Below are 14,597 nucleotides of genomic sequence, written 5' to 3'. Positions count from 1 at the left end.
CAGTCAACAATGATGTTCACTACATTCCTCCAGCTGTGGAGAATCTGCAGTGTGACCAGTACCGATAAGGAACTATATTTTACGTTGTTCTTAAATGTCAGTATCCACAAGTGGTTCAGGTCATCTCACTCTGCTCAGACAGTGTGTCTCCTCACTCCCCTCTAGAGCCCATTCCACCTATCCCTAGCCCTTGTCTGGGGTTCAGGTTGGCCTTGTTTCTCCACCTCTGTGCCCACGCCCCTCTCAGATGTGGAGTTTGTCCTGTGGTCAGAACCTGAGAGGAAGGACAGTTGGTCTTCTGGCTCCCCAGTCTGATGCCTCCCACAGATTCCTCAGTAGGAGGGGGAGCACTGAGAGCTTCCTGGTGGCTTAGGGACATGAGGATAAGGCAAGTGTCTTTGCCTGATCACACAAATGGCGTCTTCTCTGCCAGCACACCCTCCCCTCCGCTCTTTCCAGCGTTCCTGTGGGATGCGAGCAAGGTGGGGTTCTGATATGCTTTTGGGAACAAGACCAGGAAGTAAGTGGGGCAGACTTGGGTGATTTCCATCTTATTTTCCACAGAAAACTGGTTTAACATGAGACGCACTGTCCCAGGAAATGAACCAAGCAGACAAGACAATGACTTTTTTTGTGTGTGTATGTTTCATATGGTACAGCAGGATTTTTCCAAACCAGAGCTGATGTCCTTGGGTCTGGGCACACCCCTTCCCAGTGCTCCAAAGGACATCCTCTGGCAGAATACTTAAGATGATTCTTCACTCCTCTGACAGTGACTTCTTGAAGTACATATATAATAAATAAATAGAAAATAGACCTTTGTTCATGGTGACACCTACAAGACACATTTACATACAAAACATGCTGTACATCCACTTTCCAAGAAAGGACCAGCTATTTAGCCAACAGGAAGAAGATGAGCCCTTCAGGAGCCTTTCAATTAAAGGCCCCCAAATCAGTGGCAATGCTGATGAACAGAAGAGACGAAGCAACTTTCTAAGCAAGAAAGACATTTGTAGTACCAAGAAAATGCCTGGACAGGAACTCTTGGTGGATGGTTTAGGAAAGAACCCTTTCTGTACAGGATCCCACACTGTTCAGCATATGTACAAACCTGGAGAACTTTCCAATAGGTATTTGCTGAAACGAACCGAGCCAAAGACATTCAACATTCACAGCCACCGGAAACTGATCGCATCTTAAGTGGCTCACAGTGTGAGCCCCTGGCACTGAAAATTCAATGAAGCATCAACAAGAAAAAGATGAGGTCACTTTTATACCCTTCCCCGCCCTCACTCATCTCTCCAGAAGAGGTCTTTCCTCTGATGTTGGCCACTGAAGCAACCCTGTCTTAAGACGCTGGGTCCCTCAACCACCTCCCAGCAGCTGGAAGACCCCTTCAGTGGGAAAGACCCTCTGGGATTTGGCTCAGCCTGGAGAGTGGGCTCTGGGACTAAGGCTCCTTGGCACCGCTGGGTGAAGAGGACCAAGAAAGTCTTGGAAAGAATTTGTGGTTGGGAAGGAAAGGGGGACCCATGCCATTCATGAACCCCAGGGAACACCTGATACCCCAGAAGAGTATCAAACCTGGATAGTTTCCACTCATCCGAGCTATTGCTCAGATGGGGGCCGCACACTAGCTGAGAGACCCTGGGCCGGAACCAACCACACTCAAATCCCCATGAAAAGCCAGTTTGGCCCACCAGAAGAGCATTGGCAGATCCAGACGCTAGCCACTGGGCTTTTCCAGCACCACTGTGGAAAACAATAGCACCAAGAGGTTTCCACAGTCATGAGCAGCCCATGCCCAAGGGAGGCAGGCAGTATGAAGAAAGAGAAGATGGCAGGGTTACTGCCCGAGGAGAGCGGGCAATGTGCACCGAGGAGCAAGATGAAAAAGCCCTTTACAAAAGATCATTCTATTCTGACCTCTTCTCCCCCTGAATAGGATATGCCCCCTTCCAGCAGCTCCTTCAGCACTGGACACCCCGGGCTAGCTGCTAAGGTGCCACGATGTGGCAGTGTATACTGAGATTGGGGTTTATGGATCTTGTCGTGTGGTTCTTCCCCATCTCAGGTCTTACTTTCCTCAGATGTAGGCACAAAGCTCTGGACTAGGTTGTCCTTGAGGAGTCCCCAAGGCCCTCTCTGGAGATCTGACACCCCAGGTTCACTGTGGTGTGAGCATGCTCAGATATTCTGGAGTCATCTATTCTGCACTTGGAGAAGAGTAGACTCTGGAGGCCCATTGTAGAGGCTCAGGTCTGTGAGACAGGGGGCTGGCTGGAGACCACTGTGAGCTAGGTTCTGCCCACTGCAGCTCAGCCCTTTTCTCTCTGCCGACCCTGCTTCTCTATCACAAGTGGGTCAGCCGTGGAAGGCAGACGGCAACCTGCTGTGACAGAGGCTGCAGGTGGTGGCAGGAAAACCTCCCACTTCTGAGCCACGAAAGAGGCCACCTCATCTCTCTCTACCATCTCTGTCCTTCCCTCCTGCCAGCACCATGGCACCCCAGAAGAAGCCTTTCCCCATGCTCCTGGGCAGTGTGAACTTCCCCTCCTCTGATCTACCACTTGTCAACCGCATCACTTTCTTTCTGGATTCTCATCCTGGTATCGGAGTGTACAAAGACCTGGCTGCCTGTTACCTGCTGAGCCCAAGCCCCCAAAGTGGGAGCTCTCACCTCTCCAGCCCCTGTATCAAGGGCACTCACAGCCGAGATGTCAGCTACAATGATGACTTCTACCGCTGGTCTCGAGGCACAGAGCAAAACACTGTAGAGTTCTACAGTCTCAGGAAGGGCCACCACGAGCCACCTAGTCCTACTGCAATGTGCCAGCTGAAGTCTGTTGAAAAGGGAGCCTCTCCGAACAGAGGACTCCATCTCCTTCCCAGCACAGTCTGCCACTCTGGCCTGCTCTGTCTGCACGCCAGCTCCTAATCCCAAGAAGCCTTATCCACGCTTACGGGAGGAAAGATGGCCTCCCCTCCATCTGCCGCTTAGTGTGTCCGCAAGTGGCTGTGGAAATCTGTGAGTGGTCCCATCATCTGGACCCCCTCCTCTCTGGGGTCAGGCTCCTGCCCCAGTGGCTGTTTGCTGCCAGCACAACCCAGGTCTCTTTGTATGGTCCCCGAGCCTCTCCTGACGAGGCACAGACAGGAGAGAAGCACCCAAGAGGAAGTCGTAGCATCAGCCAACGCTGCCCGGGTTGCCGCAGGTAGACTTGAGTTAGGGGCAGGTGGCAGCACCGAGGTCTTTGATATCTGTGCCTTAGACAAGTGGGGCTGACAACCAGGGGACGCAGCCATCCTGTCCCTGGCTGCCGTAGGAGTCCAGCCTGGGGTGTTGACAAGTGGCAGCTGTCCTTATAATTTCTTTTTCCTCACCACCGGGATGGGCACCACTTGGAAGATTTTGGCCTTGTGTTCATCAGTCTCCAGAGTCACCCAGGTGGGTCGGAAGCTGCCTTTGAAGCCGACGAACGCCATTTTTTCTGTCAAGGGAGAAAGCAAGCAGGTGAAAACGCTGCCTACCACGCCCGAGCACTTCCCCCCTTCAGCATCCTTTGCCCCGATGAAGCAATCCCTTCCCAGCTCCACTGGGCTATGTCCCTCTTGGGTAAGCTTTCAGCCCAGCTGGTGCTCAGATTGAATTTTTTGTATGGGGCCTGTAGGTATCACTTGGGCCTCATTGCCACCTCAGTGGGGCAGAGGCTCTGTCTGCTACAGGAGAGCCAAGCACAGCAGGAGACCGGGTAGATGGGGAGGGAAGGGTACTAGGAGGATTCCTGCCTGCCTTCCAGCTGACCTATGGGCACCAGAAAGTCTCTGTAGCCTAGGACTCCACCTGTGAAGCTGTGGCATTTGTCTTCAAGATCTGTCACTTTGTGGCTCTAGGAGGGGAGGAAGGATCTTCCCAGGACATGAATGACACACGATGTGGGACTGAGTAGAAGCCCAGCTCTTAGGCTCCCATGCTGCATGGTGTCTATGGTGTCTGCCCTGCACTCCAGCAACCTGGAGGTCCATGTCTACATCAGGAGTGGCTCAGGCTGGAAGGCAGTGCACATCTATCATCCCTTGGACAAGTACCACTTGACTTGGTCATTGCATATCTGAGCCCTGGGCAGCAGCATCTTCATTTAACAGATAGGAACCTGGAAATAGCCCTGGGGAAGCAAGGTTCCCTCTCTCTACTGGCTGTTGTGGTAGGCTTTTTATCTTTCAGGATTTTTCTCTGCCTGCTGCAATGGAATACGTATCTACACAATGGGTAGCTGGTTTTGCTGTTCATTATAATCAGGGCATAATTAGTCAGGACCTGGCTCAGGAAGGTAAGGGTCCGTATCCAAGCAAGCATCTCCCTAGGTAACTGTTGAATTCTTCCTCTTCTGTGGAGGGATCCATGCCCGCTGCCCGAGTGATTTGTCAATGCACGAGGTAATTATTAATAGTTCATCACGGTGCAAGGCTGGCACTGAGTGGTAGCTATCATGGTAAAATCCCCATTCACACATCTGCTCCCTCTCATTTAAATCTCCCTGGGGTCTCGCTCTGAACAATCTATGACACACGAGCATCAGGTGGATATTTATAGCTGGCTGGCTTTCTCCAGTATCTCCAGGAAGTCTGGGATGGGTTTCATTATAGACGCTAAAAAGCATGGAGGGTCTCTGGGATTTAATTCTCTCTTCTTTTCCTGTCTTAGAAGACAAGAATTTTTCAAACTATATAATAGATGCTACAAAAGCAGACATGAGCCGGACTTATGAGGATGCAGGCCCTTGACCAGGCTGAATGGTCTGACAAAGGCGGTTTATGATGGCGCTTTTGCTTGTGGAGTGGAGGGGGCAAAAAGCCTTGGGAAGTATTCTTCCAGTGTCTGGTCCCAAGGGACAATGAATGTTGAGGAGCTGGCACCAGGCCAGGAGAACCCTGGCGTTGCTGAGGATTCTGGGGCTGTACCCAAGCCTAGTGGGAAAGGGTGTCATGGCTGCAGTAAGGGTAACGGTATCTCCACCCCATCTGCCCCTGGTTCTGAGGTCAGCTTACACCTCACTCCGACTCACCTTTCAACTTGAGACCTTTGTCTGCCCCAAGCTTTTCCAGCACTCTGGTCCAGTGGCCTCTGGTGACGTATCTGCCCTTGGATGCCATAAGAACTATGGAACTGAGGGAGAAGGGACTGGTCAGATGGCAGGAACGAGAGGAAACTGCAGCGAGGGGTATGTGGGAGCAATGCTGGCCTCGGGTAGAACCTGAGGTGCAGTGCCTGGGCCTGGCCAGGGACTTGAGAAAGGGTAGAGTATCCTTCCCTCTGTCTTAGCCAACGTACTCTTTCCTTTCAGTGATAAGTACCCCCAACATCTGGTGTCCCTGGCCTTCTCAAGCCTGGAGAGGGCGCCTTGCTCTTATTTGTATGCCCACAATCAGGAGAGTATGTGTAAGGTGCATGTTCTCTTAGGGTGCTATACCAGCTATACCAGGTCCTGTGTTGGGGCTCACAGTGTGACTTCATAAGCATTTCTCTCTCTCTCTCTCTCTCTCTCTCTCTCTCTCTCTCTCTCTCTCTCTCTCTCTCATACACACACAAAATAGTTTTGTTTAAGACATTGCATTTCCACTTGAGATTCATTATTGCGGTAGTTTGAATGTAATTGGCCCCCATAATCTCATAGAGAGCGGCACTATGAGGAGGCGTGGCCTTGTTGGAGGTTTTCTTTATAAGAGTTGCTGTGGTCATGGTGTCTTTTCGCAGAAATAAAAGCCCTAACTAAGACAATTTCTCATAGTTTAATGTATTTCACGTCTTTGTACGTAGTTATGTGTTTGTTTCCGTCTTTTCCTTCCTCCCTCCCTCTCTCCCTTCCCCTTTTCTTTCTTTCTGATTTTATTTATTTATTTATTTATCTATAAATATTTATTTATTTATATCTATCTATTTATTTATTTATTTGAGACGGGGTATCACTATGTGACCCTGGCTGGCCTGGAATGTATGTAGAACAGTCTAGCCTCAAAACTCATTGAGATCCACCTGCCTCTGTCTCCCCAGTGCTGGAATTATAGGCATACATGACCATGCCCAGTTAATATGTACTTCTTCATTCAAATAATCTCAGCTATATTTGAGATAGAACCCAACAGAAATACGGTGATGGAAAAAGCCAAGGCAGCTAGAAGGGAGCAAAGAAGGGATGAGAATGGGGGTACAAGGGAAGAGGAAAGAGAGCCATCAAAAGTGCCTGACGCATGGAGCCTTGGAGACCTGCTTCAGTGGCTCCACGTGGGAGTCCATAAGGACCCTTCTGCCAACTCACGGCAGACCTTCTGACCTACAAACTTAGTTCCCACAATCTTGGCTGAATTTGTAGGAACAGTAACCATGCCCTGTGCCAGGTTCCCTGTGGAGCCCATATTTCTCTCTCTTTTTTCTTCCCGTCTTTCTTTGTGTATGGATCTGTGTGTGTCGTGTGCATGTAGAAGTCAGGGGAGGATGTCAGATGCCTTGCTCTACCCTCCTCCACCTTATTCCCTTATGACAGAGCCTCCCACAGAAACTTCTGCTGAGTTGGCAGCCTGCAAACCCGAGCGGTCCTCCTGTCTCTGTCTCCCACAGGCACAGGTGTGGCCATGCCTGGCCTTTTACGCTGCTGCTGGGATCTGAGTGCAGACCCTAATGTTTGTGCAGCAAGCGTGGAGCCAGGGGTCTGTGTGAGTGGTTTCTGTGGATGGCACCGGGCTTGGGACAGCCCAGCCTCTTCTCAGCTGCAGGAAGAGTGTGACCCAGTTTGAGAGCATTCTGGGAAGAACACCGTGTAATCATCGCATTTCCAGAATGGGCTCGGTTGTGTGTCACCACCCTCGCTGCTCAGGCAAGATCAGTCTGATTTTTGTCAATGGGATATTGACCAAACAGTTACACATTATTTGTGAGGGCTTCCCAGAGGGGTCGCTCAGGAGGGCAGGGGGCAGAGAATTCAATTTGCCAAAGTCTAGGTGGGGGAGTGGTCGGTCTGTTCCTCCTGCTTTGGGCTGTATTTAGGTCCCAGTGCTAAGAAAACAGTCCCCTCAGCAGTAGCCTCATGCTGGGCCAGACATGGGGAGTGAGCACCACCCTCAGAACAGAAACAGGGCAGAAGCCCCACAGGGTTTCCGACTCCCAACTGCATGGAATTCTGAAACCACAGACCACAGTCCAGACATGGAAAAACTGTACGGGATTCTGGAACTCGCTTTTACCCCCAGCTTTGTCCCATGGGAGCAGAAGGGAAGAACAGATATCAAATGTGACCAAGCAAAACCTGTTCTCCAGAATCACACAAGGAACCCAGTTCCCCCAGGGCCGTGAGATATGTCCGGATGGGCACTTGTCTCCCTCCACTCTTTGACTACAAAGCACCTAGGTGTTACAGGGGCCACATGCATTGCACAGGGCCTTTTCCCCTACCAGTTTACGGCTGCAGAGGGTTTTCCACACACACACACACACACGACAGTTCAGGGACTCAAAAGGCATAAATTAAGTCCATTATGGAGCCGCTATCAAGAAGTGTGGTTCCTTGGCGGGGCATCCACCAAGTCTCCCGGTTCCAGTTCAAGCAGTGTTCCAGCGGAGGACGGTGGCTGGGTGGGGAAAGATCTCAGGGAGGAGGACACAGCTGTGCTAGACTCGAAACGAGGTGAGGAGAGGCTACCAAGGATCCTAACATTTACGAAGCTCAAACTAACTTCCAGCATGGGAGATGGGAAGAAAAGAGTTGGTTCAGAACCTCGGTCATGGTGTTGGTTGAACAACAGGGGCAGAGAGGACACCCGGGGGAGGGAGCAGGTGGGAGGGCAATGGACTGGGTTAGGATATGGGGTGGAAGAAAGACACCCAGCATGAAGTTCAGATTCTGGTCTAAACGTCTGGAAGAATGATGATTTAGAAAAACAACAGAAGGCGTGGTTGATCTGGAGGATTAAAGGAGGAAAGGAAGAGACAAGGGGATGAGAATTTAGTTCCACGAGAGACATCTAGGGGGCATCCTCTAAGCACCCATTGGATAGGAACGTTCCTGGTTTAGGAAAGAGATCCAAGCTGGAGAACTTCAGAAGCCACCAGCATTTGGATCCTGTTGGAGGCGTGGGCGGGGATGAGATCACTGGGGGAGAGTGTTGTGACGGGGGCAGAGGGTCAGGCAGCCTTCCATGCCTCCGCCTGACCTACATCCACAGCGGCCCTGCCTCTAGCGGGAGCAGCGGCGGACATGACGCCCCCCCCCCCCCCGCACAGTAGGCCCAATCTGTAGGCAGAGATCATCCCAACTGGCAAGTATCACAAGGGGGTTGGACGGGACAGACAGGGCCCTAGCCAGGAATCTATTGTGTTCCTGGACAGGCCAAAAGCTGAGACGCAGACTCACTTGTCAGGGACAGCTGCCACATAGTTGAAGAGCTGCCAGGGTATACCCTGCAGGATGGCACTTCTGAAGCTCCCGTGGCTCACCACATGGCCTCGGTTCCCGTCAATCACCACTACCTGGAGTCCATCTTCTGAGCAATGGTACTTCCTGCCATCCACCTGCAGGGCCAGAGCAACACAGACGTGAGGGATCCCGGGGCAGCTGAGGCCCCAAGGGTCTCCTTTCTATGTGGTTTCTATGTAGACACTAGAGACAGAGTTTGGTTACACAGCTGCCCAGTTTATGAGACCCCTTCACGTCATTTTTCCTGTGCTATCTGTAGGTTTGAATAGTGATCCCCCCCAAAAGAAAGACATGCCCACTAGGAACCTGTGAATTTGATTTTATCTAGAAATAATGTTTCTGAAGACACTTAGTAGCATACAGATGTGACAATATTATGGATCTCAGGACAGGAACATCCCAAATGTTTGGGGCAGGCACTAAATCCAAAGATGGGGGTCCCTTAAGAAGAACAGTGACAGATATGGGATAGGCACAAAGGAGGAAGGACCTCATGACGATGGGACCAGGATGTCAGCGAAGTGACTCTTATCCAAGGTTCTTAGAGTCACTGGAAGTTAAAGCAAGCTCGCAGGCTTCCCAAACTCAAAGAGAACAACTTTCTTCTCTTTTAACCCGAGCAGCTTGTGGCAATTTATCACAACACCACCTGTTATAGGCTAACCTGACATGCCCCCACCAGCTCATGCGCCGAACGTTTGCTCCCCTCACCTGGTGAGGATGTTTCAGGAGTATGTGGAGGACGAATCTAGCTGGAGGAAGTCAGTGACTTTGAGTTGGTCTTTAAAAGTTATTCCTGACCCCCTAGTTTCTGCCTCTCTCTTGGTTCCCTGGTCCTCCCAGGAGGTCAACAGCTTCTGCTACCTGAGCAGGTGCAGTGGTTTGAATGAGCAAGGCCCCCGTAGGTCCACATACTACGTCTATACACTATACCAAGTGACTGGTTGGTCCCCATTTGGTGGGATGGATTGCGAAGGATTAGGAAGTGTGACCTTGTTAGAAGAGGTATGTCACTAGGGACAGGCTTAGAGGTTTCAAAAGACTCCCACTATTCCCGGTGTCTCCCTCTGTCTCCTATTTGTGGATCAAGATGGAAGCTCTCAGATGTTCTTACCACCATGTTTTCTCCATCGTCATGGACTCTGGCCCTCTGAAACCACAAGCCCCACACTAAACCCTTTCATTTCTAAGTTACCTAGGTCGCGGTGTTTTATCACAGCAATGGAAAAACAACCATGACAGCAGGTCCCTGTGCACTGAGCGGTGCCGTTATACCTTCCCCGCTACAACAAACCAGAGCTCTCTGGAAACACAAGCCAAGACCCATCTTCCCTCCCGTAAGTCAGCGGGTTCTGTGTTCACGGCAAGACCGAAGGAGATAATTCACCCACTCCACCTCAGTGAGCAGCTTGGTCCCGCGGAACTTCTGCTTACCTCAATATATGCGAAGTCATTCCGAAGGTGGAAGTAGTGTTGCCTGGAACTTTCCATCTTTACTTCCAGGAAGTGGTCCTTTGTCTTCTGAGAAACAAACATGGAACAGTAGTGAGGCTGTGAGGTCTGGGTGGTCTTTCTTCCTCATGTGCCCTGGGTCTTGACCCAGAACTAAGTCATGGGGTCGAGTAGGTGTCCACAGAGGAGCTTAGCTAGGACTGAGTCCCCCCCACCCGGAGGCAAAGGGCCCAGTCTGCATGGCCACTTACCAGCTGAGCTCCAATGAGCTTCTTGGGCATCGGCACATCCACCACGGCCCTCTCGGTGAACCTGGGGTAAGCGGTGGCTGTGCAGTCGCTGATGCCCGCATTCCTTGGGATGAGGGCTTTGATCTTGATTCGCTCACAGCCCTTCATGGAGCAGAAGGCAAACTTCTCTCTTTCATTCTGGGCTTTTAGCTTCAGGAAGAGCAACCTAAGCACAGAAGGAGCCTGGGTGTTCCTACAGGACACTTAGAACCTTCTTCTCACCCAAATCAGACAGGGTGGCACCCGCCTGTCATCCCAGCACTTGGGAAGCAGAGGTGGGAGGGTCATCTCAAGTTTAAGCCCAGCCTGGTCTATTTATTGAGTTCAAGCCCAGGTAGACTACCTAGCAAGACCTTGTCTCAGGCAAACAAATGAACAAACAGATCAAAAAAATCTCTTTGTCACCGAGGTTGTGTCTTGAGGGCTTTAAATCATGAACTGTGCCTGTCACAGAGTCATATACAGTTGGAAGAAGAAAATAAATGTATTTTAGGAATATATTCAAGATAAGGGCTAAGAGTGTGGGCAAATTTTTTCTGAGGACTAACTGAATCATGCCATTGTAAACTGATACATCATCTAATTTAATCATCAACTTTGCCCACTGTGTGCCATTATCACACTGACTTGCCAGATGGGGATTGTCACAGAGAAGTAACTGCCCCACTGGGGGCTAACAGAGCTGGGAGTACTCCCATCCTAGTGTGGATCCCAACTCTACTCTCCTTCAAGCCATGACTTATTCTAATAATAACTATGGGGAAGGAAGCTGACCCACATTCCAAGGAGGCAGATGATGAGGCCACTGCAGAACTGACTTGGCATCTGTTATTGTTTCTTTCATCTCAGAAAAATGCTCTCAAGTCTTGTCTGTAATATCTAATGATAATAAAGACTGACTATCTCTACGCTTTCCTTTTGGGGAGCCAACTTTTAATGAGCCCACTTGGTTTCAGGCCCCCATGACACAGCCTACTCCACCCCACTTCTGACCAGAGTAGGCACTCACACTGGATTCTCATTATGATATGGGACTCCCCTCCCTATGCTATGAATATGTTTTATTACCATTAGTTATTAAAGAAGCTGTTTCAGCCAATGGCTTAGTAGAGTAAATCCAGGCTGGAGATCTGACAGGGACATAGAGAGCAAGCAGGTGGAGTCAGGAGATGCCGTGTAGCTGCTGAAGGAGAAAGATGCCAGAAGCTGGATCCTTACCAGTAAGCCACAGTCTTGTGCCAATACACGAAGAATAGAAATGGATTAATTTAAAATGTAAGAGTTAGCTAGAATTATGCCTGAGCTATTATCCCAACAGTGTCGTAATTAACATAGTTTCTGTGTTATTATTTGGGCCAGGAAACGAATGAGCAGTCTCCGCCTACACTCATTAGGTTGTTTATTGGCTACAGGGAGGCAAGAGGATGCATTCTCTTGTGAGCTCCAATGAAGTAGGTATTGGGTCTTGTTGCTCACTGGTTGGTAACTGAGTTGTAAGGACATGTGAGGGGCGGCTGCTGTGACTATTTTGTATGACTATCCTCCCCGGGAAATCGAGAAAAGAAGGCAGCTTGAAAGAGGACCCTGATACAAGAGGCTTGGCATATGCACGCGTATTCACGTATATGAGACCATGAGGGAATGAACCTTGTCTTGGACCTGAGCTGTTTCAAGCCACTACAAAACAAGAACCTTTGTTCTGCTGGGTGTGGCAGTACGTCTTGAATCTTTAATCTCAGCACGAAGGCAAAGGCTGGGTGGATCTCTTTGAGTTTGAGGCCAGCCTGGTCTACACAGTAAGTTCTGGGCCAGCCAGGGCTAACTAGTGAGACCCTGTCTCAAAGAAACACAAAATCAAACATATACACAAACAAGATACCTGTGTTCCTGGCACGAAGAGATCCCAGACTAAACTGGAAAGTGTCAAGCAGAGGAGTCTCCGGCTCAAGGCCAGGGGCAGAGCCAGTGCTGCCTGGATGCTCCGCAGAGGTAATATCTCCTGTTAGTGTTGCTCATGACCACATCCAACCGGAGCTCCCTTCCCCATCAGAACCCACACCAAGGCCCAAGGGGCAAACATTCGCATGGCCCCTTAGCACCTATACTGAACTTAGCAGTGTTAAGATTTCTTTGTTACCAGATCAGAGCAAGGGGAACTTGAGAGATCATCCATTCCACACTCCTCTGTACCGATCACAGGTCTGGCCTTCATCTGTAACCCGTGGGTGTTACAGTGAGCTGAATGCCAGGGCCGTGGGGTGGTGAAGGAACTAGGGCCCTGGCCTCAGTGAGCCCCATGCTCCTGGAGCCCAGCCACCAATGGCCATACTTCTCCTATACCATACTCATTGTTTGGTGACACCTCCCTTGGTGGAAACTGGGAATCCCAGCAAGACAGGGCACAGCTAAAACCAAGCCAGGGACCACTTCCCACCTTGGAACTCCTTCCTCTGAGCCGGTCTATCTCCATTTTACCCCTAACTACAGCAAGTTGCTTTTTCTCTTAAAAAGAGAGACAAGCTACTCTGTTTTCTCCTCATAAAAAAAGCAAAATGCCCATTAAATGACCTTTCACCTTTCTCTGTGACCAGCTTCATCAGTGTGAGGCTTACTGGGATTACCTCAGTTGTTAGCCTGGATTGTGTGTGTGTGTGTGTTTGTGTATGTGTGTATGCATGTGTGTGCACGTGTGTGTACAGGCACAAGTATTTATGTGTGAATGTGGAGACCAGAGGTCATCTCTTGGTGTCATCCTCAGGAGCTGTCCATACTAAAGGGACTTGCATTTTTACCTGGACTTTGCAGACTAAACTAGGCCTGGCTGGTGAGCCCAAGGAATCCGCCTGTCTCCGCCTCTCCAGTTCTGGGATTTTAAACACCATGGTGCTGTGCCTGTCTTTGTTCTAGGCGGCTGAACTCTGGTCCTCATGTTTGCGCAGCAAGTACTTGATGGGCTGAACTATCTCCCCAGCCCTGGGTTTATTTTCAGGGGTAGGGACCAAAGAGCTCCTCAGTGCTCTGTGCAGACACCGTGCCTCTCTTGTGTCTCTGTTGACCGGGACCCAGTGAGGGTCAGCAGGGGTTGGGAGCTTAGGGAATAGATAGTCATAGACTCAGATGCAGCTGGAGAAGGTTTGTGCTGTGGCCTCTGATCAAGTCATTCTTGTGTCTCCAGTACCTTCTTTTCCCACCTTCAAATTAGAAGACTGTTTGTTCCCTTTGGGTTTGGGGGATAGCATACTACATTTGTTTATTTGTTTTTCCTTACTCCCTTTATTTTCTGATTTTTTTTCCTACAAACCATGTGCAGATTTAATAGAAAGCTAATGTCTCTCCCAGTGTTTGGCTGTGTTAGGTGGTTGAGAACACGGTTGGCGTTAGGATAAAGCACCTAGGAAAGCACCCTGTACCCATCAGTATCAACTACATTGTGGTTCCTAGAGTCTGGGAAGACCCAGGATACACGGTGAAATGAGCCCCACTTCTGCAGGCCAGAAGAGCCTCCTTACCCAGAATCCTCATCCCAGTAGTAGTGGCTCCTGCCGGGATAGCTCTGCTCCACCTTGTCCATCTGCAGGGTCCTCACGAAGGTCCCGGTCTTGGACGTTTGCTTCAGCAGGCGATTGTGAACATCTGAAAGGATGGAAAAGGTGGTGCCCCTTGGGTAGCAGAGCCCCACTCGGATCCAGTCGCCCCTAGAAAAGGAGGCAGAGTTAGTTTTGGGCTAGGGTGTCCAGGCCAGGGTGAGCGTACCATAATAAGAATGCTCAAGGAACTCTAAGTGGGGAAGTTTGAAAGAATAATTACTAAGCTGCAAAGTGTTCAAGGAAAAAAAAAAAAGGATGGATGGCTACCACCAGTGGCCAAGGAGGGTCACGGGGATGGGTCACCTCTGAGCATTCAAGGGCTGATCTAGGGGTGCTCTGTGTGGGTTTTAGCTGGGACAATGGGGTTCTTTTGACTGGGCTATGATTAAAGCGCATAAGCCACTGATGGCTAGGCTCAGCCCCTTCCTGATGGAGCATGATTGGAGGGCCAGCTTCCTCCTCCTTTCTGCAATGGATAAATGTCTGTCTCGGGAGCACAGTGATGAGTACATGATGGATGTAGGAAATGTTTGAATGTGAACATACAGTTGATCTGACGCCCTCACCCTGACTACTTCCCCTCTACCATGGTTTATATGGATGGACTTAGTAGGTCTTTGAACAGCCTGGGAAATGCTGTAATCCCCCATACTGGGAAGGATTATCTAGACTAGGTTAGCTTCTCACCATGCCTGTGAGGGATTTTCTTACTAGGCTGATTGAGGTGGGGAGATCCTCCCTAAATGTGGATGATACCATTCCATTGGCTGGGGTCCTAGACCAAATAAGAAGTGTGC

General features: G+C 50.1%; 1 protein-coding gene across 2 annotated transcripts in view; it reads right to left on the bottom strand.

The window, feature by feature from the left end:
• Positions 1-622: 622 nt before the first annotated feature.
• Positions 623-14,597, bottom strand: part of Cemip (cell migration inducing hyaluronidase 1) — a 143,571-nt gene continuing 129,596 nt past the window's right edge. For both annotated transcript variants that reach the window (XM_087901596.1, XM_087901595.1), the window contains exons 24-29: positions 13,723-13,908; positions 10,175-10,379; positions 9,906-9,992; positions 8,409-8,566; positions 5,070-5,170; positions 623-3,494 (exon numbers count right to left, since the gene is read on the bottom strand). In XM_087901596.1, the coding sequence (XP_087757722.1) occupies positions 3,367-3,494; positions 5,070-5,170; positions 8,409-8,566; positions 9,906-9,992; positions 10,175-10,379; positions 13,723-13,908 (865 nt within the window). In that variant the 3' untranslated portion in view covers positions 623-3,366. The remainder of the gene's footprint in view (positions 3,495-5,069; positions 5,171-8,408; positions 8,567-9,905; positions 9,993-10,174; positions 10,380-13,722; positions 13,909-14,597) is intronic.

This window comes from Myodes glareolus, chromosome 24 (genome assembly GCF_982192425.1).
Source record: "Myodes glareolus chromosome 24, mMyoGla1.1, whole genome shotgun sequence".
Lineage (NCBI taxonomy): Eukaryota > Metazoa > Chordata > Mammalia > Rodentia > Cricetidae > Myodes > Myodes glareolus.
Note: the sequence above shows the minus strand (reverse complement) of the source record. Positions and strands in the feature narration are given on the sequence as shown.